The following is a 27,725-nucleotide window of genomic DNA, read 5'->3' as shown; positions in this document are numbered from 1 at the left end:
AAGAAATATTTGCTCATTTATCAAGTGAGAAAATAATTGATTGTTCATTTCACAAATAGAGGGTGGTTAGAACCGGATCCTAGCCCTATATATATAACATCTAACACATATAAGTCTACAATCATAAATTTATCTTTTATTAGAAACAAAGACATACATTAATGACATAAATGACTTTATAAGGTATTCAAAATTAATACTCCATGCATTGACAAATTAGACAGGTAAAACTCTTATTATACGTACAACTGATACAAAAATGAAAGATTATAGTCGAATGTGTTTACATTTAGTAGAACGAAATACAATGCATGGTTTAAATTTAATCTGACGGTTGTAACTTGTAAGTCTACACATTAAGGAGTATTATAATAATCAATTATTCTGTAGTTTGATTGAATGAGGTGAGTTGCATGAAATGTTGCCATGGCCTTTCATACACCACAACCTCATAATGGTGGACATCGGTGTGGCTGCATAGCGTCTTGGTAGTGATGATAAGGCGGTAGTTGATGCCGGCAACAACCTGAGTCCACCCCTTAAGGATGCTCAACAACTTGACCTTGTGGGCTTCATCTTGCTTGTTGTGTTCCTTGACGGCAAATTGCGCCACCTCAATCACATGTGGGTCACTTAGGTTCGTTATTGGACTGTAGCCTCCAGTTAGATCCGGAGGGGGGATCTCTTCAGCGTCGGAGACGACGGTGATGAGTAGAAGAGAGAAAAGGCAGAAGAGTTGATGACCCATCCTCATATTTGATTAGTTCTAGATCAAGAAATGGTATATATTATTATAGGGTATGTGTTATATAAACATAGAATTTGCTTGAGATCTTTCCTTTGGATCCTTGGTTTATGCAAAAGTCATCGTGTGATTCCGTTCACAAGTGGAAATTGTCTCCTATGCATGGGATCCCAGGCCAGAACATTTAATAGATACATTTCAATATAATTTGTTTAATAATGACATATTAGTTTAATTCTTAGAAAAATACTCCCTCCGTCCCTAAATTACATTCCTCCTTTCTATTTTTGGTATTTCAAAATTACATTCCTCCTTTCTTTTTTTGGTAAGTTTTTTTAGTAAATCAACTCTCTTTTTCAGTTTTATATTTAATGCATTCTCACTCATCCTTACCTAATCTCACTCATAATCCATTTGCCAAATTACAATGAATATGATTGGTTAAAATTTTTTAATTAGGAGCATGTGATTGGTCCTTTTTTTTTGCAAAGGATTGGTGACTTATCATGAGTAATAACTCATCTATTTTTGTACTTCCCATTGCATTATCTAATTATTGTTATTTGTCTTATTCTTCCCTTCTTAATTCCCGTGTAAATTTCCAAAGAGGAATGTAATTTAGGGACGGAGGGAATACTACGTATTTGTTAGCATATCACATATTGGTACAGTTGCACTTGCACACCTTAATCAATTGCAAAACCATGTACAAGTATGTAATTATATTAATAATCTTTCTATGAAAAGTACGGTGAACCTTAAACAAAAGTACAACTGAAATTAAAGAGTGAAAGTAGTACTCGTGAATATCCCATCCATTTTAAAGATCAAGTATTCTACGTAGTATTTTATTTAGTTTAGATTTCATTTCTGTCTTAAGTCCAAAAAATTTTAGGCTTTGCTAGACGTTCTAGCCTTGTTTATTTCAACTTATTGTTACTTATTTCAAAAAAATAAGTTTATCATCGTCTTATTTGCAGTTTTTATTTGTAGTATATTGTGGATTATGGTTGAACTTTATTAGTTTGAATGAACAAGAATAAACTTGTGACACAACAGTAATGAGAGATATTAGATTTTTATTGTATGTTGTCATGGATATTTAAACAATGAATTCCAATTCCTCTCATTGCCACTATGTTTTGATGTTCAAAAGATTATACTAGTACTTATATATAGATATAGAGAAAAGGAATAATCTAACTAAAATAAGTCCCACTATAATAAAAATAATCATGATATATATATATATATGACTGATTACTTGGAATTTACAACTTTTCTATGATAGACATTCTTCAATTCTTGGATCCTCCAAGATCACAAGATTCACAACTAGCTAGCTACAATCTGATCCTACTACTCACGGCGAGTATGAAAAATTACAAATTAACTTCCCGATCATTCAAGTTAGTCGATGAAATGAGTTATCAAACATAGCTTCAAGGACCGGAAGGCATAAATTTTCCTCACTACAGCAAGGGTGGTAAATAAGTACATATACACTGGAATAATATGCATCTTTGGCTCTTAATATATAGAATTACGCCGAGCCCTACTGATCGATATAGCACCTAAGCCCTGCATCATCCACCAGTAATTAAGTAATATACCGGTGAATAGCTGATCAAAGTTACAATGCTTATTGGCTGCGCCAAGTTAATGGCTAGTTCACCATTTTATCGGTTCCAAAAACATAGGCTCCTGCTCAAGAGAAATTTGTTAGAAAGGAAATTAGTCATTTTTTCCTTCATAATACAGAGCACATTTAATAGTCTACTTATAGACAGGGCATGGAAGTACACTTTGGTACATGTCATACTACTACGTATAAAAAAAACAAGACCATGAATAATACAGAGCACATCTAATTTCCTAATTGCATAATAATCATTTGACTTTCATAAAAACATATCAATTTGTCATGAACTCGCTAAAATTTTAAAATCCGCCACTAAATTTAGTCATGTACATAGTTTTAATTAACAGCAAATAAGTCAATTTAAGTCATGAACTAAAAGTCTAAAATACGAAGTAGAAGGTATTAAAAAAGTTGCTTACCAAGAGTAGGCATTAGAACAGATAGAGCAAGGGTGCCAAAAATCTTCAAAGGGAAGCCAACTTTAAGCATATCCTTGATCTCAATATGCCCAGTAGAAAACCCAACAACATTCGACGGTGTTCCGGTAGGAAGCAAGTAAGAAAATTGTGCTCCAATTGAACCAGGGACCATGAGTAAAAGCGGGTGCAAGTGCATGCTTTTTGCAATTTGTATTAACAACGGGATCAACAATGTTGTGGTGGAGTTGTTGGAGGTGAACTCGGTAATAGTACCACCAATGAGGCACACCACCGGGGCAATCGCCCAAAATGGGGCGCTCTCAAGGAAGTCCAAAGCCTTGGACAGGACATCTGCAAGGCCGCTTGTGCGGACACCTTCAGCTATAGCGAAACCGGCCCCTAATAGGAGGACTATGTTCCAAGGCAGCTTCTTGCATTTGTTCCAATCCATTAGTTTTTCTCCCTTTTGCCTCTTGTTTGGTATTATGAATAACAAAGTTGCCATCAAAACCTATACATATATGTAGCCTAATCAGTTCAAGCTATAATGGTTGAGTATTAAGAGTGATGCTATGTGCAACATAAAAATTTATAGGAATTCCAATTCTATATTCTAAAATTTCTGTTTTCATATGAACATAGTAGTTAGTAAGTTAATATTTAATCTTCTATAATGTGTTACGAAGTATGTATGTTAAGTATATGATAATTAAAATTTAGCTTACATACACACATCTCTATTTTAATTACACATGTAGCGCATGTTCTCATAAACTGAACTGAACTGAACTGAGCTGAGCTGAGCTGAGTTGAAATGAATTGAATATTTTATAAGAGAAGTAAATTAGGAGCTAAACTAAACTGAACTGAAAATAAACGTTTGAAATTGGCCCATAGTGAACTTACACAAATCTCTATTCTTTGAAAACAAGTTCATGTGACTTTTGTGATCAAATTATAAACTACTATGATTGAAACAAGTTGACGTGACTTTTGTGATCAAATTATAAACTACTATGATTGAGACAAGCACATGTCAACAACGTGGGAGAGTTTGCCCAAATACTATACAGTCCACCGAATTTAATTGTATGCATCAAATAGTGAAATAGTAGTTACAAAGCTTATTCTAAGAATTATTTTGTACACCATTTTTATAAGATAGTCAAGATAGACGTTTAATTTATGGATGAAATTTGATTGTCAAAGTTAATTAGGATGATCTCAAAACTAAAAGAAAACCTAAAATTCCTTTATAAATTTTGGTTATTAACGTTAATTAAATGTATTTACATAAAATTACAATGCAAGTACTTACACTAGCAGTGCCATCACCAGCTCTTCCTTTAAAAAGAGCTCCCCATCCAGGTAGTTCATCTGTCAAGTTCCTTGTCATCCATAGCACTATTAGCCCCTACATTCCCAAGGATAAAAAAAAAAAGTAAAAATTCATTACTTATGAATAGTTTATTCAACAACCATCGATCATACTGTAATTAATTTAAGCGCTATATACCGTCCATAAATATAACCATTAAAAAATTAATCTTTTATTACGATTTTTTAGTATTATTGTTGATCATATTAGCATTTTAATTTATACATTTAATCCGATCATTTTATATTAATTTTGAACCAAGAAAATATTACTTACCGAAAAGACGGACAACACCATCTTTTCTTCGAAGGACATTGGACCTGTGCCCACATGAAAAATAATAAACAATCAAATTATCCCTTGACAAGAGTCAATAGTCAAATAATCGATTTGGATAAGTTCTAAATCCAACTTTCATACTACGTGTACTTTGTACATTAATATAATTAAACTAAGCCACGTATAATATACCATGTATGACATCTTCAAAGTTTTGGATAAGATGCATCTCTTATTCTCTTTCCTACTTGTCAGCTTAAATTTAATCAAATCCATCTACCACTAAGAATTTTGGTGGAATTCATAATTATCTCTTTTACTCTTTCAACAATAAAATATTTGTCCTTTGTAAAAATAAAATAAAAAAATAAAAAAGAAAAAATGTGTCAAACTTCACTTAAACATGTACTCATGTACTTAGATATATCAACGATACATGATTTTATACTTTCAATTCATCTATACCCATAAATTAAGTGAGTTTTTATGGTGCGAATTTTACAATAAATCAAGTTTATGATAAATTTAAAATAAAAAGACTGTTTAATAAAGGATGGCGGAGTTAAAAGAAATCTAATTTCACTAAATAAAAGAATTCCGTAAAGATAAGAGTATGTGTATTTTACCTAGCGAGTCAAGTTCTGCTTGGAGATGAGCTTTATCCAAGTAATTAGAAAGAACCCTTGATGAACCTCTTTCACAATACAAGCAACAAAGAATAACCCACATAAACAATAAGATTACGACAGCCAAAGGAAACCCAAAGAAGAACCAAGTGTTGAAACTAATGGGATTTGCTTCAGGAAAATAACTCTTCCACATCCCAACCAATATCAGGTTGACACCTGTCCCCGTTAAAGTAGACATTCCACCTATAGCCGCAGAGTATATCACTCCAAGGACCACTGCCCTACAAAACTTGTTCACGGTGTCGGATTGCCCTGTCCTCGTAGTCGGAAGTCGTTGTAAGATTCCGGTGGCCACGGGCATCATCATCACGGCGCATGCCACGTTGTGCATCCACATGCTGACAAATGCCGTTGTGGCACAAATCCCAAGTAAAAGTAGAGGAGGGTTTACAGGGTCGCCACAAAATAATATAGTTATCTGTACATATATTTGAAACATCAAACATGCATTTGTCTTAATTGGTAGGAAATTAATTAGAACATGCTTTTGGTATAAACAAATGAGTACATGCATATAATCTAGATAATTAACTATGAACAATGTATTTCACTAATTTAATCATACAACTATGTACTAATAATTACAAAATGAAATATTGGTGATTTAAAATAATGATTATTATAATAAATTGAAATTGATTTTTCTTATATAGTGAATCTTATTTTTCTAAGGTGCATTGAGTTGAATAAGGCTTTAATAATTCATAAGATATAAAATTATTGAACTATAAAACAAACTATTAGCACATGGAAATAATTTTGGACCAATAGAAAATTAGTGTTTGATCTTTCATATAATTTGATGTTATGAACAAACAAATAGACCAATGTGAAATGAACAAGTATCCCCAATCATGTATTGTATGTGCCAACTGCCTATCAATTGAGTGGATGTAAATTATTACTCCGTATTGTATATGAGTGAGTGATAATAATGGAATCTATTTCTTGGCTTTTTTACTTCATTGCACCACCTGTCGCCTTACTATAATTAGTAGGGACTACAATTATTGTACTAAATTGGTTTATTAAAAACATATTTTATTTAAGGGATACAACTAGAATAATAATATGTCTTTGTCAGGGGATGATTAATTCAAAACTCTTTTAATTTCACCTCAACTTTAAAGACTAATTAAAGTCATATCTCCAATAAGAATAACCAAAATTAAAATGTAAGAAAGACTAGAACTTTGATCCAATTATCCCCAAATCCTTAATGTTTATAAGATGATTGACTTAGAGAGTAACAACAACTACAGTTTAATGTTTAATGTATGTAATAGTGTCATACAATAATGTTAAGGAAGTAAATTTATAATGTTTTACGTATGCAAGTACGTAACACAACTAAATAAGTACACAATACATAGTAATAGCTAAAATTGAAAATCGAGCAATAATAATTGAAGATCAATTAGTTTGTATGCCACAATTGTAAATTAGATGCCACCTTTCAACTTTTAAGATAAAGTATAAATATCTTTTTATGTCTATCTTACTTTTCAACTATGTGGTGTACATTACTTACATATTCATATTGAATATTCTGCAAATTAAATAGTTGATTAACTCAAAACACGCAATCATCACCACCATCAACAACCCAAAATGGTGGTAATTAAGACTAAGTCTATAAATGTATCAATTGTGAATCTTATGGTTATTAATATTGATCCAATAAGCTAGTTTAATAGGTAAAACTTTAACAAAAACAAACAATCATAAGCATGTGTCCTAATTAATAATTATACACATAAAAACTAGCTATTCACTATTACGTGTCAACAAATTTTAAAAGTGACAAGAAAATGAAAAAAACATTTAGGACTTACATTCAAGGCCAACCTCTTGTGAATATTATAATGTTCAACAGCAAGAGCAAGAATGAAGCTACCAAGCACAAGAGAAATCACATCATCCATGTAAGACTTAGCAACCACATCGGCGGTAGAGATTCCGAAAAGCGGGAAAAGGAACAACGGTGCCATGGAGGTGATCGGCATAGGGACGGCCATGGTTAGCCACCACGTAAAAATCCATGCAAGAACACCCAACATATTTCTACTTGACTCCAATTCACCAACTTTGACCCACATACATATTACTCCACATAACAAAGGTCCTAGAACAATAAAGAACGTGTTAGGTGTGACAAGTGACATGATTAGGGAGGTGGAACTCTCTTGATTAACATCGTTGTGATTGAGGGGAAGAAGGGGTGATTTAAGATCATTCGTCGCGATTGCTTCATGATCATCATCGTGCTTATGGTGGTCATCTGTAACATTCATGGCTAGAAAATTATAGTGAGAGAAGTTGAGAGAAAAAGGAAGAAATTATAATGGAGGAAATGAAAATATATATATATATACTAACTAGGTAATTAATTAATTACGTATGAGAATAATAGAAAGAGGGGGGGTCTACTATTTATGGAATTTGGATATTGCTATTGGATAATATGAAAGAACATGGACTGCCTTGTTGTCTCTTGGAACTTTTATGACCATGAACTAATTATTTCATATAATATATGTTTTTTTAAGGAAATTTCATATTGTTTGATTTCATTTGGCCTTTTGATTATTTCTTTCCTTATAGCTTGTCTCATTAAAAGCTAGTTCAACCATCACATGATATATAATTTGTAATTTTTGTTTTCTTTCTTTGAATGAAAAATAACCAAGTAAAATTCCTTCAACTCTAAATCATCCATCAAATTTTCGACATGTAGCGCAATAATAATAATAATAACTTTATTATTTGTCACCTGAGGGAGACCTACCACCAGGGAGGCCAAATTATTCTTAGTAAATTACAAAGTATTTTAGTTTTGAGACGTTGAATTATTAGTACTTCGTAAAAAAAACTTAAATAACTCTATATTACTTACAGAGTACAAAATACTGCGGCATAGTGATTAGTTTTTGGCATGACAGCTTGCTTTAGTAACTCAAATTCTGACATGTCTAATATTTTTGACCAAAATCCGCGAGCTAATTGTTACTAGTTCATAGAAAGTTAAATTTAGTAAATTCAGAATCCTAATATATATTAAGATACTCAATTATTATTTCAAACTTCTTTGATTTGAGGTTTACAATGATATGATTGATCAAATGCATGCCTATAAGATCGATAACACGAGTATGTATATCACAATCATATACTTAGTATATTATTCCATAAGCTTAGTGGTCCAATATCTAGCTTAGGGTAGATCAAGTTTAAGAAAATAGCTTATTTTAATTTGATGAATGTTCTAGCTAACCATTCAAAGTTTGGAATTAACTAATGTATTTTTTCAATCAATATCTACTAATCTACTAATCCGTATTATTCAAAGTATGGAATTAACTAATAAATTTTATTCGAAAGGATGACATGGGAGTTAAATAATTCATACTATTTTCCATGTCATTTACTACTTGCCTTATACGTAACAACTAACATGTGATGAAAATAATAATAAGACATTTAATCAAGATTCATGACTTGATTGGCTTAGTTGTAACTTTTATAAACACATCAAACTTGGAAATTTACTTATCATTGGAGATGATGCACTCTAAAGAATATATATATATATAAATATAAAACATTAAAATGGGATGAAAAATTGGATTTATTGATGAATGAAAGCTACATTCTATTACTCAAAAAAAAAAAAAAAATCTAGAGATGGAAAATGTTTTTAGGTATGTAAATGTTTACGCTACACTAATTAGGAATAGGATTTATGTACATGACTACATAAGGTGTCAAGGGTGATAATTTATCACCCTTGACACCTTATGAAAATTATCACCCTTGACAACTTATGTAGTCATGTACATAAATCCTATTCCTAATTAGTGTAAGATAATTAAACTAAAGTCAAAGACAACATGAATTTATGTGAATGCATATGTTTGAGAATTGTATTGGTCCATAATCACTATTGTATGTTCTTATTGGGCGGATATCTAAACCAATGAAATAAATTTAAAGGACGAATACATGTGATTAAAAAATTTCAATTGGTTTTTTTTTTTTGAAGTAATTAAATAACTAAAATTAAATTAGTATGGCATAGATATACAAAATACTTGTTATAATTTAATAGAAGTTATAATTAAAGAGATTTATCGAACATGGATGATGAATCTATGAGATTGGCCTACTTAGAATATACGAAGTATGAATGTTAGGTAACTTGGACAAATTTGACTATTTTTGAGATGTACAATCCAATAATGGCGTAGTCTTCAGTCATACTTGACAAAACATAAATTTAGAATGATCGATGGATCAAAGTATGTAAAAGAACAAGCAACTAATAAATTATAATTGTGGCTATTTACCTATAAATTACTCCCTTATTTACCTAGGCCATCTCATGTTGCTCGTCTCACACACATTTTTATTCATGAATTTGGTTATGATGACAGTGTCGCGGATGACTATAAGTTTGTTAGAATTCTTCAGTGTTCTGGTGAGGGGGCCGAGAATTTCTATAGTAAACTTATGGTTTATAGTTTGAAATCGGATTTGTGGACTAGGGTACCGGTAGTCACCTACATCTTTTACATTGGTTTATTGTTTTACTTATTAGTAATTTAGCCTAATACCGGGATTATGAACAAACCTTTCCTTCCTTGAACCTTACATATATATATATATATATATATATATATATATATATATCTACTGTATTAGATGTCTTAATTTGTTTAGTTGGTTTGGTTTCAGTGGATTTCCTCAGTTAAAAAAGAGTTTGATCAGTTTGCCAAAAGATTAATCATTTATACAAATCGCAACAAGAGCATATATTGCACTTATTTAAAAACGGAGGGAGTAAACAAAAACTTAATACAGGGTATCATTCTTTAAACTTGTGACTAGTGAGGAAGTAACTGAAATGATAAACCAGTGCCCTCAAATTTTTCTTCCATCAATTTCTTCATCCTCTCCGCCATAGTAGGCGTTATATAATGGCTCCAATCACCCACCTCCCCTTTCCTAAAATAGCTCTTTTTATCATGTATCTTGTTGATGACTCCGGTTTTATTAACTTCCAATTCTTTGAGGTTGTTAATGCTGCACATCTCTACCAATTCTTCAACTACACCTTCACTTTCCTCGATACAAGAAAATGTCATACCCACAAATTCAGCCACCCTCTTTAGCTGAAAGGTGGGATCCTCTTTCAAATCCTCGTACTTAAGGAATAACACCTTGTTTGGTTGCTCTAAACTCTGCTTCCAGTATTCAACCACGTGGTCGAAAAAAGGACCATGACATATTTTCCCTGCACAGAAATCCTCAAAGAAATCCTGAATTGTAGGCTGGAAATCGTCCCCCAATATCATTTTTAGTGGCTTCAAAACAAAGAACATGAATGACACAATTGTATCCAATGGATTACGCGCAATGTACAAAACCCGACACCTAGAAGCTTTAATAGTTTCCGGGAGGGTGGTGAAGGACAAGTGGGTGTGGAAAAGTCTCGGTGAAGGTAGCTCACTAAGATGGTGTGGACGAGGGTACTCAAAAGCTTCACCATAGATGTCATTTTCGAGGCGATATACAAGCTCGTGTGGATGATGGGTAAGCAAAGGGCTTTGGTTACTAGGGTGTTTGAAACGGTTGACAACACTATAGAGCAAAGCTTTCAACCAAGTGGTACCGGTTTTTGGGAAGCTCGCGACAATTAGATCACTATCTTTTGCACTGAAGTGTCTTTGAAACATGAGACTAGTCTTGAACAAATCAGTTTCAACAGCATACCAAAAGCCTTGGTATTTTATCAATTCAAGCTTACCAAAGGAAAGTTCCTTAGGAAGACTTTGCTTAAGCTGTTGAACCTCCTCGTCGCTGACCACGACTCGTGTTTCTTCCTCCTCCTCCATGCGAGGTTCACTTGGATTCATTTTTGTGGTTTCCATTGTATGTTAACTCATAAAAAAGACTCATATCTAATCTACTAAAAGGTTTTTAAGGTGTCCATTAATGTTTCTTCCTTATCATCATACACTAAAGATGTCTCAAGGGCTAATATTTTCCATATACTTATAATTGATGACACACTAGTATTTTACTACTATATTAAGTGGGTTTGTCATGTTGTGGTAATGTAGTTGTTGGTTGTTTGGTCTTAATTGTGTTATTATGTGTGTCATGTTATCAAGTTAGTCCCACACATAGCCTAGAACAACAATGAAAACGTGAAATTATGTAGATATACAAATGCTTTATACTCTGACTTTGCAACACTAATAATCACAATGATGGTTCTTCACCCTTTCTAGATCCAATTAGGTTAGGTGATGTACTTTGTGTAGCTCTAGAAACACGATCTACTTAGATCACTTCTTATATATTTTAATAGGATGAATCCGAATCGATTTGACCCTACTTGATTCATATATTGTGTTTTCAATAACGATTACTACGTAATTTTATTAATATAAGCCTATTGATAATAATGAAATTAAAAATGATCTAACTCAACTCAAACTAATCCAAATACGAAATCAATAAGAGAGAAACTTATTCAAAATTGGCCCAACCTTCAACCAGATTCAAAACAATTCCGAATGAGCTGAATTGACATCTCGGATAGGGGCAATATAACCAATTTTTTTTGGGTGCCCGACTACCAACAAATGAGTGCCCTGAGAGGCTAAGTAGCGCACCAAGAGTATACGTTAATTTTTTTATTCTTGTTGAAAGAAAGTACTGAAAAGAAAAAGAAAAATAAAAGACTTGAAAAATGAATAAACAGTTACAAATTTTCAAATATTCTGAAACTTGTATCGATTTTGTTTCATGCAACTGTATTCTCTTCCTCAAATAACTTGATCGATTTCTGGTAATCTTTCTGATAATTCTATCTTCCACTTTCTGTAAATTTAATTAAAATCTTTAATTTCTCGAATATCTTTGTTTTTCTCGATTTAAATCATTGACTTTTTCTCAATCATTTTACGTCTTCCCTTACATAATTTTTTCCTCAAATTCAATTCAATTTTGCGCAAAATAATCTAATTTTATGCTCAATTGTTCAATTATATTGTATTCTTTGTTGGGTTTGCTCCAATTTTGAATTTTTTTTTTTGCAGAAAGCTGAATTAATTTTACATTTCAATTTTTTGCAATCCCTTATTCCCCTTTTTGCTCAATTCAATTCAATTTGATTCAATTACCTGCATAAATATCTCAATTCCTATGTTTATTCTTCGAATTGTTTGTTAATATTCTCAATTTCCATGTTTGAATTAATTACATGCATAATTTTATCTTCGAATTATGTGTTAATTTCATTTTTGCTCAATTTAATTTAATTTGATTAAATTATATGCATTTTCTCGATTCACCTGTTTCATCTTCATATTATTTGTTAATTCTCTGTTGAAATCGCTTGAATTTTGATTCTTTTGTGCAGAATAACAACAGATTATGTGAATTATTGTAATTTTGAACAAAAATGACGGAATTTATGGACCTTCACTTTGATTTGTTGATAAATATATTCTTAAGATTGAGTGCAAAACCCTTGATGCAATTTAAGAGTGTATGCAAGTCATGGTATTACCTAATTAGCTCCCCTCAATTTACCGAGCTTCATCTTGATCAAACCCTAGCTCAATCGAATCCGAACCTCCGATTTGTTTTTTCAGCTCCCCATCTCTCTTCTGCTGAATTTGACACTTTTGATCGGATCACCGAGTTGGATAACCCCTTTCGTAGTCAGGGTTTTGCCCATGTGGTGGGTTCTTGCCATGGGTTGCTCTGCCTCTGTAATTATGATTTGCACCTTACTATCCTCTTGTACAATCCCACGACTCGAACCTATAAGAAACTCCCCTTTTTGCCTAAACCCTCAAGCTTGTCTCATCGCTACTCGTTTGGGTTTGGGTATGAAAAAGAATCTAGGGACTATAAGTTTGTTAGGATTTTGCAAAGCAATGAGGGAACTGGTCCTTTCAAGAGCCAAGTCATGGTTTATAGCTTGAAAATGGATTCATGGGTGAGGGCTCCAGATGTTCCTTCCCCATTCTTTTCCTACCGTGAAGATGGTGTTCTTGTTAATGGTACTTTGCATTGGGTACATGAATTTATGCATAAGGATGAAAAGCGGTATTCGATTGTTGGATTTTGTCTTGGTAACAACAGCTTTATTGAGGTGCCTCAGCCTAAGTTTGAGGAACAGCTTATCAACTTACGTGTTGGGGTTCTTGAAGGGTGTTTATGTCTTATGGTGAATGACTTGGAATACTCAGATATATGGGTCTTGAAGGAATATGGTGTGGCAGAGTCATGGGCTAGGCTGTTCAAAGTTAAGCAATCACAACAGCTTATGTTTCTCGAGTGGCCCATTGCCTATTCTTTGAATCGACAGAAGCTTTTTCTGCAGCTGAATACTTGGAGGGTTGTTTCACTTGACTTGCAGACTATGGTGATCAAAGATGTTAAGGTCTGCGATTTCCCTAGATGTTTTGACACTCAAGTATGTATAGAGAACCTCATTATGTTGAAGGGTTCTGGCAGTGAAGCTCTAGACCATCAGCAGGGAACAAAGAAGAGGAGGAGGCGAAGGAGGAGGAAACATGTGCATCGAAGAAGAAATATTAGGTAAATTGTAAGAGTTTACTTGCATTCTTTTCGTTTATATGCCATGTAGGTTGGTTTTTTGTGTGTGGTGTATATGTACGTCTACCTAACTAGTTACAAATTGAGCTCTATTATATCCCTTTTCTGTAGTGTCGATGAGAATTTGGAAAGCTGATGCACTAAATGGGAAAAAGTGAATGCAAGGAACACTAAAAGGTATAAGAGATTACTCTGCATTGTTTCTCCTGCAATTACTTGTTAACCTGAAGTATGATGTTATTTGTAGTATTAAGGCATGAATCCTGATACTCTGATTATGAAAAGCCGAGGCATGAATGAGGTCTTGTTTTGATTCTGAACTATATCACAAGGTCTGAGTGTCTGACTGTTAAAAAAACTATTATTGCGTTGTGGCAGGGGAGGAGTGCTCTTTAAAAGGTGTCTCTTATAGGTTGAAATTTCCTTCACAAAAATAATATGTACTGATAAAGATTGTTGACATCATTTCTGCAATGTTGGCTTGCTGCTGGCTGTGGCGTGAAGTTATCTAATCGGGTTCAGATAATGAGAACTAGCTGAAAAGCTTCCTCTCAGTGACTTTATATCAAAATTGTTTCTGCTGTGTAGTGTATACTTGTTTTCTTAAAATTTGGCCTGAGTGCCTGAATGAAAAGCTTGTGTATATCTCTTGGAGATAATATGTAAAAAGCATTTTGTGATTATCGTACATCATTTATACTTGAAATTGTACATCCTCCTTGCCTCCTTGGTGCATTATGTCACCATGTTTGTTAATCTTGAAGTGTGTCGTTCAGCTATCTGACTGCAGTTAGATAGTTCTGTGTTTCTGCTTTGCAACTTACCTCTTGGATGATAACTGATTATCTGGGATGAAGTACAGACGATTTGTTGCATGGTCACCGTTAAACACTGTTCATAAAATAGATAGATTTAAGTAAACACAGCTTTATCATTGAAACATAAGGTTCAAAATGAATATACACACGAAAATTATATGTTGTAATTTACCTCTCGGATGATAACTGATGCTGTGATATGAAGTATTCCTGAGGCTTTTCTGAGGTATTCGTTTAGAAATTGGGTTTTTTTTAGGAAAATTTGTCAGAAATCACCCGTTAAAAACTCTTTTTTGTCAAAAACCACCCGAAAAAAATTTTGTTGCCAAGGACCACCTGTTATAAAAAAAAAGTTGTCAAACACCACTATGGGCTGAATTCCGGCATTGACTGGCCAACTCCGGCGTTGACCTAATGCACGTGACTTTTAATAAACCCTCCCTTTCCATTTTTTTTTAAATTTTTTTTTATTTTTATTTTCCTTTCGAAATTTTCAGTCTTCCCTCTATAATCTCTCTCCTTTTCCTTCTCTCTCCCCTCTCTGTTCTTTCTTCCTCTGTTCTTTCACTCTCATCCATCTGTAAAAGCTCCATTGTTAGTGACGAAAAGGTTTGAAATTAGTATCAACAACCTTATATAATTCCGAAACCTACAGTGTCATTGTCGTGGTTGTCTTTCGTTTTTTCCCACCCAATTTGCTTAATTTAGGGTTTACTAATTGATTGGAATTGGGCAAATTTCAGGTTAAATGTCGCAACCTCCAGCAAACACTAAGTGCGGGTTGGTTTCGGGGAATTAGCGTAAGGATAGGGTAGTGGGTCTAAGATTTCAAGGTAGGGCGAGGTGTTGTGGTGGTGGATCTAGGGTTACGAGTGGTGGGGGTAGGTTTTCGAAGTGGTGTGGGTAAATTTGAGGAAAAGGAGAAGAGCGGTTGTGGTGAATTTTTGGTTGGTAGGTTTGGATATGCAAAAGAGGTGGATTTAGGTGGTGGAGGTGGTCGGTTTTCGACTTTTTGGTGTGGTGGCTGCGTTTCGTGGCTGGGTAGGGGTTTTTTCTCGGCAGTGTAATTGGTTTCAGGTGAAGGGGTGGAATTCGATGGGTTTTGGGGTGGTTGTGGCGGTTGTGCATACTGTGGGGTTAACGGCAGTGGTTGCGAAGGTGGTTTGGGGGGTCATTAAAAGTCACGTGTAAGTCACGTGCCCAAGTCAACGCCAGAGTTTATGGTCAATGCCGGAATGTTGAGTCAGGTGGTCATTGACAACAAAATTTTAAATTTGGGTGGTGTTGGGCAACAAATTTTTAAGTGGGTGGTTTTTGACAAAAAAAGTGTTTTTAGCGGGTGATTTTCGACAAAATTTCCTTTTTTTATAAACAAACATCAATTATGAGTTTTATTCATTCCAATCCTATACCTATGAAACACCCACTTGCCACATATGCATAATGTGCTTTACAATAAGATTCGGCCCAAAATAATCCAAGCAAATGAGTGTAAATTTTTACGGAGTATATGGTTTTCACTTTTATCAGTAAGTATTTAAGACTATTTAATTTAGGATCTTCCTAACGAATAATATTGCCTAAAATGGTATAAATTTGGGAAAGCATGATAAAACCACGCGTATATCTGTGTAATTAATGTTTATTTTAATTCAATCTTTTTACTTTGAGCTAGCTTATTCAACACGCCGTTTGTTAGCTTTTGCCTTTTTATTAAATAATGATCCCTACAAAACCCTTTTCTTTTTTCTCTCTTCAAACTTATACCCTATTAAAGTACGGAGTATTAGTGTATTACCTACTTCGTATTATTTTTAATAAATTTAATTTATATTCCTAAAACTCCGTATAAGTCAAAATGCTTCATTTAACTCAATTGGTTTTATCTCCCTCCGTCGCCAAAACTTCGACCCTTTTGGGTTGATTTTGCGGTTATTAAGTAACTTAAATAAAAAATAAATAAATAAAAACATGTTTGGAAACATAAATTTACATGGAGTTTGTAAAGAAGTAGAGAGATAAAGTATTAAACATATACTTACCTCCGTTTTTTATTAGTTGACACGTATTTTTTTTAGGAAGTTTTTTTAATTGACATGTTTCCTTTTTGGGTGAGTTTTATACGTTTTTAAGTGTACCCCACTTGTTTTATCATTCGCTCTCACTCTATCTCCTCTCCTTAATATGTGTGCTTAAATTGAACGTGTGAATTAAATAGAAACGGAGAAAGTATGAAAAAACAAAATTTTATATGAGGAAGCTAATTTTGTACAAATATTGTTGTAAATTGGTCGGTATTTTAATGCAAATGGGTCGATATTTTAGGACTAAAATTAAGTCAAAAGGGTCGAAGTTTTGGAGACGGAGTTTTTTTTTTTTTTTTTTTTTTGTGGAAATGTACACAGTAGTTTGAATGGATTTCACCTATTGCAAAAAAAAAATTTCAAATTTCGAATAGATCGAGGGTCTTTGGATAAAAATGAAATAGTCCTTGGAGTACGAGATTGTACATTTATACACCTTGGTTGGTTGGTCACGCATTAAGTATTTCCAAGTTCACGTTGGTCAAAATTTACAAGGTCACGACTCACGACGACTCATGAGTTTGCTGTTTAACTGAACTTTCCGTCTAGGGTTCGGATTTTGGAGATTCAAGTTCGCAGCTTTTTCAATTTTGGTAAGTCAGTTTAATTGAGTTATACTCCAATTTTTACTGCTGCTTTATCTGCTTGATTTTGATCTCATTTATTTGCTTTCTTTTGAATGTTTGATGATAATATTGTAAATTCAATTATATGATTTTGTATTTTTCTTTGAATTATAATGAAATTAGTTCAAGAGATTAAATTTCTTTGACAAATTCAGACTTAGAGCATCTGCTTGACGAACTCTGATAGCCCCTTTTGAGTAGAATTGAGTGTCGATTATACACTCGGGTGTACTTAGCTGTAGGTACAACCAAGTCTGTTTTATGCTCATTCAAACCCCTTCCAAGGATTACTTAGCTCTAAGGTACACTCGGGTGTATAATGTTATCGCGAGGTTATAGGGTGGATCAAAAGTGCAGGATTCCTAGTTTTATTTAAACAGGGCTATTTACAATTTCATGTGGTTTTATTTTGTTAGTGCTTGATGGACTAATGAAAGGTAATGACTTACTAAAGAGGATTTGAATTCGAGGAAGTACCTCTAAAGTCAATGTGATTCTTGCAGATTATTTAGAGAATAATTTACTAAGATTGCAGATTAAATTTACTAAGTAAATATTTACTTTAGAAGTATTTAGTAAGAATGCATTTAGGGGGTGGATTAGCTTGAAGCCTTGAAAAATGATGCTATATCACTTTGTGGTTAAATACTAGTAGAGGATTGAAAAGCTAGGTTATTAATTAGGTTTTTTTTTTTTTTTTTAATGACATGGTTAAGTTATTGGTTTTTTTTGTAGTTGTTGATTATGGTAAACGAATACGAAGTGTATTTGTATTGCAATCTTGCTACATGGATTACAATAACCTCAAACCTTGTATTGCAGTTATATTGAAATGGATATGATGAACTTATTAGATAGGATGGAGGATCTTCCTTTGGAAGTACTTAAGGAGATACTCTCATGGCTGCCTGTTAAACATTTGTTGGTTTTCAAGTGTGTTTCCAATTCATTGTACAATGTAATCAACAGTCCATATGTTGTCCAACTTCATCTAAGCCGATCCCTTCAAGCACACTCGGAAGGGACCCTAATCGTCTTTGGAAATACTGGTATTTACACTTTCGACTTTAATGATTCCCCCTGTCATGCCACTGAACTTTACTGCCCGGATAACTTTGATTATCTTCGAAAGTTAGCTGGCTCATGCAACGGCTTACTATGCTTCTCATGTCAAGCTAATGAGGTTGCTCTTCTCAATCCTGCCACCCGAGCCTGTAAGCAGTTGCCAAAAGTCACGTTGACAAATATGTTCATGGAATTGTGTACAGTAGGATTTGGTTATGAATGCATTTCTGATGATTATAAAGTTTTAAGGTATGTAAGATTCCGGGAGCCAGATACTTTTACAGCTGACTTGATAGATTTTCGCAATATGCCTGATTCTGGATTAGCAGCATCGCCAAAGTGGGAAACTCTTCTCTACAGTTTGAGAACTAATGCATGGGAAAGTATTCAGAACCCCCCTTGGACTTGGGAGAGTGTTATATCATCCCCTGGTATTGTGGCTAACAACTCCTTGCATTGGATGAGTTGTGATTTTAAAGAGGTAAAATGTTTCCATCTTTTCACCCAAAGTTATTATGAGATACCTCTTCCTGGGAAAATTAGTCCTGGTTATAAACCTACATTGTGTCTTTTGAGAGGACAGTTGTGTGTAGTAACATTTTATTTAGATATATGGGTACTAAAGGAGTATGGTGTGCAAGATTCTTGGACTCGACTGTTTCGTTGTCCTTCAGAGCATTGGAACAGTTTGTATAATACCTTGTGTATATGGAAGTTGGGCCTCATGAGTGCTGCTTGCTCAAAGGATGGGAGCAAAATCCTACTAGCACTGATGGAAAATAAGAAAAACTTCATTTGCTGCGATTTAAAATCGAACGAAGCTAGGATGATTCAAATCCCTGGTTTACCACCCCAATTTTCTGCTATACTCTCTTGGGTGGAATCTCTTGTACCCTTGTCAGGTGATGTGATGAACTAAAAGGAAGATCGAAAAATTTATTGCTGATAAATGGTTATTGCTGGTATCTCATGAAAACTTAAACTCTTATTGTTGCTTGGCTGCTGATGTACATAGGGAGAATCGAGTTTTGTGCCTAAGTTGGTCTTTCAGAAGTCTGGTCTGTATTTATCCTGGAATGCTTAACTATTCGCTGCTGCATTAGTTACATTATCTTATGGCTTGTTTGTTGTTTTATTTGGTTCCCTGACTTGTTGATAAATGCAAGTTCAATCAGTTCAGTAATATAAAGTACAGACTACAGAGTACAACCTATGTGAAGTCAACCCCAATTATTTTAACCTGAAGTGAACCGAGCTATGTTTTGTTCACCTTATTTTTAATAAATTAAAATTATTTATAATGAATTAATTTTTTTTGAAGATGGATGAAATTAAGTTATTTTTATCACAAATTTTTATGTGTTAGGCCACATTGTGTGGCTAGCCATTATAGGGGTTACTTTTTCTTCTTTTTTTTTTTTTTTTAAGAATTATAGGGGTTACTTCGTTAATAAAATAAACAATGAAAAAAAATCTAATAAGATTCCACTGACTATGGCCCTGTTTGGTAGTTAGCTTATTGGGGGTATATTAGCTTATTTGACTAACTTTAGCTTATTTGACTAACTTTAGCTGATTGACTAGTCAAACAAGCTAATACAAGTGTTTGGTACTAAGCTTATTGAAAGAGCTTATTCCACTAAATAAGCTCATTTTAGGAGCTTTTTCAATTAGCTTATTCATTAATTATTGTGAAATTACACTTATAACCTCATTTAATTTAAAATCCTATCTAAACTACCTACCCCACAATTAGCTTATTGGTCATTTTACATACTCATTCACCTTTAAGCTATCAGCTATTTACCAAACACTTTTATATAATCAGTTAATACAATAAGTTAGTCAAATCAGTTAATAAAATCAGCTAGTCAAAATCAGCTAACTCAATCAGCTTCAGCTTTCAGCTTTCTCCCAAACAGGGCCTATATTGATAATTTACGATCTTATAGTGGTATAACCGTGCAAGTGTGTTTTACACAAGTACTCCCTCCGTTTTTAAATACTTGCTTCATTTCTCTTGGACACGTATGCCAATGTTAATCTTTGATTACTAATATCTTTAATTATCAATAAGTATAAATTCTAACAATTGAAAATTAATAATCTATTCATTGAGATGATTCCAACAAGTAACAATTGAAAATTAATAATCTATTCATTGAGATGATTCCAACAAGTACCAACACGACTATATTTTTTCTTATGTATAAATCACAAACATTAGTCAAAGTAGGACATATGAATAGTGCAAAAAATAGAAATAGAGCAAATATTTAAAAATGGAGGGAGTAATAAATAGTGCAAAAGTTAATTTCAGACGTTTATTTTTAAGTGGAGGACTTAAATAATAGAATGTCTATTTACTTTATTGTTTTATGTTTTATAATCATTATATACTTTTAGTTTTGAATAATAAAAATAAAAATTATATCCCATCAATAAATTACACATTATAAAAAAAAAATTATATTTTGTTTCATAAAAATAAAAAACACATTATTGCAAGACATTTTTTTCCGTCGAATCAGACAATCGAAACATAAAAAATAAGTTCAAACCAGATAAACAAAAAATATGTGTAATTAAAAAGGCTTAAAGACTTATTCCGATTGGTTGAATTGAACTTATTGGATCTGAACTGAAGTGAACTTGTTGGAGTTGAACTGAACTGAATATTTTTTTTTTTTTTTTACACAGAAGTGAATATCTTATGAGAGAAGGAAATTAAGAGTGAATTAAACTTATTGGAGCGGAGTTAAAAAGAACTGAACAGAAAATAAGCCGAAGAGACAAGGCTTAAGTCAAGTAGAGTCGGTCCCCATTGATATCTCGTAAATAATTGGAACTTTTTCTGAACTGAGTTTGTAAAAGTAGTGGAATGTTGACTGGATTCCGTTGTTGTATTTTTTATTCAAATTTAACACCGTACGTTGAAGTTATTGATATCCGAGTAAAATTGCATATGAGGAGAGAGAATAACAAAGTAGTTTAGCCAAATTGGCCCATTTTTACTAATTTAATTAGCAGAACAACAAATTGTAGCATAACCATTACTCCCTCCTAAATTAGTAAATTACATACCTTTGGCATAACCATTACTCTCTCCGTCCCTAAATTACATTCCTCTTTCTCTCAATTATGTGAGGAATAAATGCTAGAAAGAGGAATGTAATTTAAGGACGGAGGGACTACTACGATAACCATAATTTCATACATAGAAATAACATGGAGGCTATCATAGGCTCATAGCCATTAGCCCATTACTATAGTAGTACACACTCTACAGTAGTCAGTAGTCACAGTCTTTTATGGATCATTGGGTCGGTGCAAACAATGACCCATCAATCCATTGCATTTAGGGTTCGACGTTCTACAATTCAGATTTTGGGCAAGAACGGGTTCGGAATTTGGAGATTCAAGATCGCAGCTTTTCAATTATTCGTTAAATTTGGTTAGTCTGCTTATTTCAGATTTACATTTCAACTGCTACAGTATCTGCTTGATTATGATCTTGTTTATTTGCTTGATTTTTAATATTGATGATTATTTTGTAAATTCAATTGGATTATTCTGTATTTCGTTTGAATCGTATTGAAATTAGTTCAAAAAAATAAATTTCTGTGAAAATCTACTCTAATTCTTTTGATTAAGCAAAGTAATTGAGATTTGAGCTTCTGCTGAACGAAATCTAAATTCCATGAATTCGTCTAATTAAGATGAAGAATCCCAAATTCTCTAAGGGCTCGTTTGGTTTGATGTTCTGGTATTATGTTTCTTTTATTGAAAATGATTTTCCTATTTTTTTGGAATGTTAATCTCAAAGATTAACTGGGGCTCCCTCTTTTTCTTTGCTTGTTAAGGGGTGGAAAACAATTTTCAATGGTTAAGCATTTTTCTTTACAAAACTAGGGAAGCCAAACTTACCTTCTCGCCTTTCTCTTTCCTGTCATCCATCCTCACATTTTCAGTCCTATTTTTCATTTCTTTATAACTTTTCTTTTACGTTATGTTTGGATGGAGAGAAATGGAGGGAAAGGAAGAGAAGAGAAATGGAGGGATGCATCATTGGATATCTAATGTAAGGAGGGAAGGGGGATGGCCGGATGGGGGAATTGGAGAGATCCATTTTTCTTCCATTTTTAATAAATCAAATCCCTTAATTGTTGGAGAGATTTGGAAGGAAAATGGAAGGTTTCCTTCTCCTTCTCCTTCTCCCTCCCTTCACCTCCCTTTCCCTTCCCTCTTTTTCCTTCCTCTCCGTTTCTCTTCACTATTGTTATCCAAATATAGTGTAATGGAACTGTACAAAAGAAAACTAATTTGCAGTGGTTTTCCTTGAAAATATGTTTTCCACAAAAATTAAATTTTCGTTGGAAATATTTTATATCAAACTAAAATTTAATAGGGCCTACGTGAGTTCTTGAGCCCCTTTTGAGTGGAATTGATAGTGTTGATTATACACTTGAGTGACTTAGCTCTAGGTACAAGCAATTTTGTTTTATGCTCATTCAAACCCTCCAAGGATTACATAACTGTAAATGCTTTGTTTGGATAGTAAAGAAGGAAAGGAGGGAGATGGAAAAAGGAGGAAGGGAAGGGAAAAGAAAGGGAGGTAGAGCCGTAGAGGTGAGCTCCATTTCCCCTCCAAATCTCCCTAATTTTTGAGGGATTATGCTTGTTAACGAGAGAGGGAAAATGGATCTCTCCTTCTCCTTCTCCTTCCTTCAATCCTTTACCGAAATAAGTGAATTTATCCCCCTCTCTTTCTCTTCTCTTCTTTTCCTTCCATTTCTTTGTATCCAAACAAAGTGTAAGGTACACTCGGGTGTATAATGTAATTATGAGAGAGGGTGGATCAAAGGTGCAGAATTGCTAGCTTAAATAGGGACGTTTAAATAAGAGTCTTGGCTATTCACAATTACACATGGTGTTTATTTTGTTGGAGCTTGATGGACTAATGAAAGGTGATGACTTACGTAAGGGGGTTTGTATTCAAGTAAGAATTTAAAATTGGAAGTATCTTTAAAGTCAAAATCATGTGAATTTTTGCAGATTAATTAGAGAAAATTTTACTAAGATTGCCTTAAGTTGCTAAGCAACAATTTGCTTTAGAAGTTTTTAGTGAGAATGCTTTTAGGGGGTGGATTAGCTTGAAAGATGATGTTATATCATTTTGTGGTTATGTACTACTGCTGTAGAGGGATGAGAGTATTATGCTATTGAGTAGGTTATTGTTCTGTATTTCATAAATAAGTTATTGATGCTTTTTCATCATGGATTACAGTAAAAAATATATTTGAATTGCAATCTTTGTTATAAGAATGGATGAGCAAGTGGCAACGGCTGATGATCCTTCTTTGCATCCTTCAGAGCAACCCCCTGAGATTCTCTCAAGGTTATCTTTGTATATAGTTTAATTTATTTTATTTTTTGTTTTTAGATGGATTTGAATAAGCTCGATCCTTGTTTTGCAGCCATATTGAAATGGATATGAAGAATTTAGAGAAGATTAACAATCTTCCTTTGGAACTAGTTACTGAGATACTCTCATGTCTGCCCATTAAACCTTTGTTGTGTTTCAAGTGTGTTTCCAAGTCATTTTACAATGTAATCAACAGTCCAGACTTTGTCAAACTTCATCTAAGCCGATCCCTCCAAGCACGAGGAGGCACTCTAATCGTTTCTGCATATATATGTATCCATACTTTCGACTTTAGTGATTCCCCATGTCATGCCACCAAACTATACTACCCGGATAACGATGATCAATTTCGAATATTAGTTGGATCATGCAACGGCTTACTATGCTTCTCATGTCAAGCTGATGAGGTTACTCTTCTCAACCCTGCCACCCGAGCCTGCAAAAGCTTGCCAAAAATCACGTTGACAAATATGTACAGGGATTATCGTACTCCACTAGGATTTGGTTATGATTGCATTTCCGATGATTATAAGATTTTAAGGTGTGCAAGATTGCGAGTGTCTTATGCTGGTATGCCTGAGTGGGAAACTTTTCTCTACAGTTACAAAACTAATGTATGGGAAAGCATTCAGAACCCCCCTTGGACTTGGGAGAGTGTTATATCATCCCCTGGTATTGTGGCTAACAACTCCTTGCATTGGATGAGTAGTGATTTTAAAGAGGTAAAATGTTTCCATTTTTTCACCCAAAGTTATTATGAGATACCTCTTCCTGGAAAAATTAGTCCGGGTTATAAACCTACATTGTGTCTTTTGAGAGGACAGTTGTGTGTAGTAACATTTTATTTAGATATATGGGTACTAAAGGAGTATGGTGTGCAAGATTCTTGGACTCGAGTATTTCGTTGTCCTTCTGTGCAGTGGAACAGTTTATATATTAACTTCTGTAGAATGCATTTGGGCCTCAGTGTTGCTTGCTCGAAGGATGGGAGCAAAATTCTAGTAGCACTGATGGGAGATGAACAAAACTTCATTTGCTGCGATTTAAAATCAAAAGAAGCTACGAAGATTCAAATCCCAGGTTTACCACCTCAATCTCCTGTTATACTCCCATGGGTGGAATCTCTTGTACCCTTGTCAGATGATTGATGAACTAGAGCGAGGGAAGATTGGAAAAGCTGAAACTTGAACTCTTATTGCTGCTTGATATGTAGTTTACTTCATCCTTGTGTATCAGTTGACAAGGGCTGATCGTGCACCTTAGGGTTAGGGAGGATCGTGTTTTGTATCGAAAAAATCTTGTCTGTAATAATGATCCTAGAATGCTTAGCTAAACAATTCAAAATATGAATTTGGATCGAGGCTGTTTGGATTTTTATAAAATAAACAAGTATGAATAAATTAACAAACAGATTGTAATTATGTTGATGTTCATATTGTTGCACTTTTCTATTGTTTCTGTAAGTTATGAGTCAATGTTTGGATTCGTAATGGTTAATACAGACTACAAAGGAAAAGTCTTATATATGTATCTATCTATATTATAATTGTAGAGTCAATTCACCACAATCACCCAAATCCCCAATCCTAAAATTCTATTGATCACACTTTTTTTTTTAAATTTTATTTTAAAACACCCATAACTACCCTACCCATCCCACTATTTTTTTATTTTATTTTTTGTAATTTTTTTTCAAGCAATACCAATAAGCAATAACCACCAACATTTCACTTTAAATAGATTTCTTTCGCATATAATGTATCTCGTCCAAAGCACGGGTATGCTCTAGTACCAAATAACTATTGAGATAAGTCTTGTGTATACTAGGATTATAAATGTAATTAAGTCATGGGATAAGTTTTAATACGGAGTAATATGATTAATCTTATAAATTGTTTCGTAAAAAATAAATATAAAAAATAAAATAAAAAATCTTATAAATTGAAAAAAAAATTAAGTTGTTTCTACATTGGGTCAAAATACCTAATCCGATTCTTAATCAAATAGGATTTTGTGGAAATTCATTTAGGATCGGATTTGAATTCCAAGCCCATTTGAATTTCGATTTTTTACATTAGAGTTTATATATATATACTTTAGAATTAACATTATTGGGATTATTAGGTTTATATTCATTGTTGCCGGCTTGTTACAATGGCGCATAAGAAGCATAAAAAATCAAGCAAGCATAAAAAATCAAGCAAGGTATTTCTCGTATTATTCCTAATCCATATTGTTTTTGAATACCAATCAAAGATTATATATCTTGTTTAATTCCATAGGTGATTGCGGAGATTTGCATTATAACATTTTTTTTGCATTATAACTATTGAATTGAATGTATATATTTTAGACCTCATATTTTACGTGCTAATTGAATGTTTGTTTGTTGTAAATCCATAGATATATATGGATCGTTGTATTAGGAAGTGTGTTCATCTTCCAACGGAGATGATCTCGGAAATCTTGTCAATTCTACCCGTAAAGTCTCTTCTACGTTTTAGGTGTGTTTCGAAATCATGGAGAGAACTAATCGATAGCAAAGATTTCGTTAATATCCACTTTTCCAAATCAAACTCTAATGGTACTGTCATTCTCTTAAGTCGTGGTTCGTTACATTCTTTCGATTTCCATCACCCCGAACGCCCTGCCACTCAACTTTGGTTCCCCGTGAACACGAATAAAAAAGAGGAGGATGATTTCGACGATGGATATAATCTAGTCGGTTCGTGCAATGGCTTGGTGTGCTTTGAAGGTTTGTGTTATTATGTTGTTTATAATCCTGCAACTCGAGCCTTTAAGCAATTACCAAAACAGAAGAAGAGGTGCAAATCTCGTGGCTATCAATTAGTACGACAACATAATATGTTTGGGTATGATAGCATTGGTGATGATTATAAGGTTATTAGTTTTATCGAGTATGAGTATACTCGAGACAACATTGACAAGAGAAAAGTGAAAACTCAACTTTATAGCATGAAAGCGAATTCATGGGAGATCATTCAAAAACCTCCTTGGAAATTCAATCTCTGTCATTCAAGATGTGTCATTGTGGACAACTCTTTGCATTGGACGGGTGAAAAAATGATGAGGAGTTTTGATCTTAATACTCGAAAGTATGAAGAGATGAGACTTCCTGAAGAAATTGGTCAAGAAGCCTCGAGGTTGGCTGTTTTGAGAGGACATTTACATGTAGTAACAGATTCTTTGGATGTATGGACATTGAACAAAGATGGTATGGAGAAGTCTTGGTCTTGGTTGTTTCGTTACTCACTCGTGTGCCCCGAGAATACACCCTCATCCTTTGATGTAATGCTTTGCCCCATGCCTATATGTGGGATGAAGGAAATACAAGGTTGTACTACTAAGAAAGAAGTAGATAAGATCAATTGTTATGATCTAGAGTCTCAAGCGATTCGTGAGGTTAAAATCGAGGGGTTGCCGTGTGAACCCCTAGGATTTTATGCGGAGTCATGGGCGGAATCTCTTGTGCCTCTAGTAGACTGAATGAAGGCATTGCTGCTTAAGAGAAATGAAAAGAAAATATTGTAGCTTAGTGTACTGATGTGGAGGAAATACAAGTGTAAAACATGAATGAGCTTGTAATAACTTGATTACTCCTTTGATCTCAAAATAAACTTCTCATTTCTCTTGAGTGCGGAATTTTATGATTATTGATGGTGGAAGTAGCTAAGCATATGTAAATCTTGTTAATTAATTGAGATGAGAGAATGAAAACATATGTATTATATTATTTGTCTTCAACTACTCAAATAATTTCTTGGTTTTTTTAAAAAATATTTTCCTTAAAAAATCAACTTTCAGTTTCTATGATTGATTTACGTAATCATAAAAAATTAACAACAAAGAGACCACCACATTAAAATTGTCATCCCTCCAAGTGAGGCTAAAATACCG

The 27,725-nt window shown here is 33.6% G+C and overlaps 5 protein-coding genes and 1 pseudogene across 5 annotated transcripts; 4 read left to right on the top strand and 2 right to left on the bottom strand.

Moving 5' to 3' along the window:
- Window positions 1–1,966: 1,966 nt before the first annotated feature.
- On the bottom strand, window positions 1,967–7,513 carry LOC145636489 (tonoplast dicarboxylate transporter-like). The gene is made up of 6 exons (XM_081688063.1): window positions 6,988–7,513; window positions 5,090–5,570; window positions 4,461–4,504; window positions 4,125–4,220; window positions 2,807–3,317; window positions 1,967–2,449 (listed from the first exon to the last, which is right to left on the bottom strand). Exons 1-6 carry the CDS (start codon window positions 7,444–7,446, stop codon window positions 2,412–2,414), a joined length of 1,629 nt encoding a protein of 542 aa, XP_081544189.1. The 5' UTR covers window positions 7,447–7,513; the 3' UTR covers window positions 1,967–2,411.
- A 2,464-nt stretch (window positions 7,514–9,977) lies between these two features.
- LOC145635438 (cytosolic sulfotransferase 5 pseudogene) lies at window positions 9,978–11,067 on the bottom strand (annotated as a pseudogene).
- A 755-nt stretch (window positions 11,068–11,822) lies between these two features.
- On the top strand, window positions 11,823–14,500 carry LOC145635437 (F-box protein CPR1-like). The gene is made up of 4 exons (XM_081686714.1): window positions 11,823–12,008; window positions 12,582–13,771; window positions 13,901–13,966; window positions 14,168–14,500. Exons 2-3 carry the CDS (start codon window positions 12,624–12,626, stop codon window positions 13,923–13,925), a joined length of 1,173 nt encoding a protein of 390 aa, XP_081542840.1. The 5' UTR covers window positions 11,823–12,008; window positions 12,582–12,623; the 3' UTR covers window positions 13,926–13,966; window positions 14,168–14,500.
- A 2,563-nt stretch (window positions 14,501–17,063) lies between these two features.
- Window positions 17,064–19,681, top strand: LOC145635436 (F-box protein CPR1-like). The gene is made up of 2 exons (XM_081686713.1): window positions 17,064–17,284; window positions 18,140–19,681. Exon 2 carries the CDS (start codon window positions 18,150–18,152, stop codon window positions 19,299–19,301), a length of 1,152 nt encoding a protein of 383 aa, XP_081542839.1. The 5' UTR covers window positions 17,064–17,284; window positions 18,140–18,149; the 3' UTR covers window positions 19,302–19,681.
- Window positions 19,682–21,605: 1,924 nt separating this feature from the next.
- Window positions 21,606–25,215, top strand: LOC145635434 (F-box protein CPR1-like). Its single transcript, XM_081686712.1, has 3 exons — window positions 21,606–21,836; window positions 23,670–23,780; window positions 23,860–25,215. Exons 2-3 carry the CDS (start codon window positions 23,707–23,709, stop codon window positions 24,953–24,955), a joined length of 1,170 nt encoding a protein of 389 aa, XP_081542838.1. The 5' UTR covers window positions 21,606–21,836; window positions 23,670–23,706; the 3' UTR covers window positions 24,956–25,215.
- Window positions 25,216–26,216: 1,001 nt separating this feature from the next.
- On the top strand, window positions 26,217–27,314 carry LOC145637349 (F-box/kelch-repeat protein At3g06240-like). Its single transcript, XM_081688806.1, has one exon. The coding sequence runs from the start codon at window positions 26,217–26,219 to the stop codon at window positions 27,312–27,314; it is 1,098 nt and encodes a 365-aa protein (XP_081544932.1).
- The last annotated feature ends 411 nt before the right edge of the window (window positions 27,315–27,725 follow it).

This window comes from Chenopodium album, chromosome 6 (assembly GCF_948465745.1).
Source record: "Chenopodium album chromosome 6, dcCheAlbu1.1, whole genome shotgun sequence".
Taxonomy (NCBI): Eukaryota; Viridiplantae; Streptophyta; class Magnoliopsida; order Caryophyllales; family Amaranthaceae; genus Chenopodium; species Chenopodium album.
The sequence above is the reverse complement of the archived record's forward strand: the minus strand, read 5'-3'. Positions and strand labels throughout refer to the sequence as shown.

What these genes read in the sequence shown, in the direction of transcription:
- LOC145636489 (XM_081688063.1), bottom strand. Translation starts at nt 7,446, where the DNA reads ATGAATGTTACAGATGACCACCATAAGCACGATGATGATCATGAAGCA. An exon ending in TGGTGTTGTCCGTCTTTTCG is followed by an intron (nt 4,221 to 4,460) that starts GTAAGTAATATT and finishes TTGGGAATGTAG; the next exon opens with GGGCTAATAGTGCTATGGAT. An exon ending in TGTTCTAATGCCTACTCTTG is followed by an intron (nt 2,450 to 2,806) that starts GTAAGCAACTTT and finishes TCTCTTGAGCAG; the next exon opens with GAGCCTATGTTTTTGGAACC.
- LOC145635437 (XM_081686714.1), top strand. Translation starts at nt 12,624, where the DNA reads ATGACGGAATTTATGGACCTTCACTTTGATTTGTTGATAAATATATTC. An exon ending in CATCGAAGAAGAAATATTAG is followed by an intron (nt 13,772 to 13,900) that starts GTAAATTGTAAG and finishes CCTTTTCTGTAG; the next exon opens with TGTCGATGAGAATTTGGAAA.
- LOC145635436 (XM_081686713.1), top strand. Translation starts at nt 18,150, where the DNA reads ATGGATATGATGAACTTATTAGATAGGATGGAGGATCTTCCTTTGGAA.
- LOC145635434 (XM_081686712.1), top strand. Translation starts at nt 23,707, where the DNA reads ATGGATGAGCAAGTGGCAACGGCTGATGATCCTTCTTTGCATCCTTCA. An exon ending in CCCCCTGAGATTCTCTCAAG is followed by an intron (nt 23,781 to 23,859) that starts GTTATCTTTGTA and finishes CTTGTTTTGCAG; the next exon opens with CCATATTGAAATGGATATGA.
- LOC145637349 (XM_081688806.1), top strand. Translation starts at nt 26,217, where the DNA reads ATGGATCGTTGTATTAGGAAGTGTGTTCATCTTCCAACGGAGATGATC.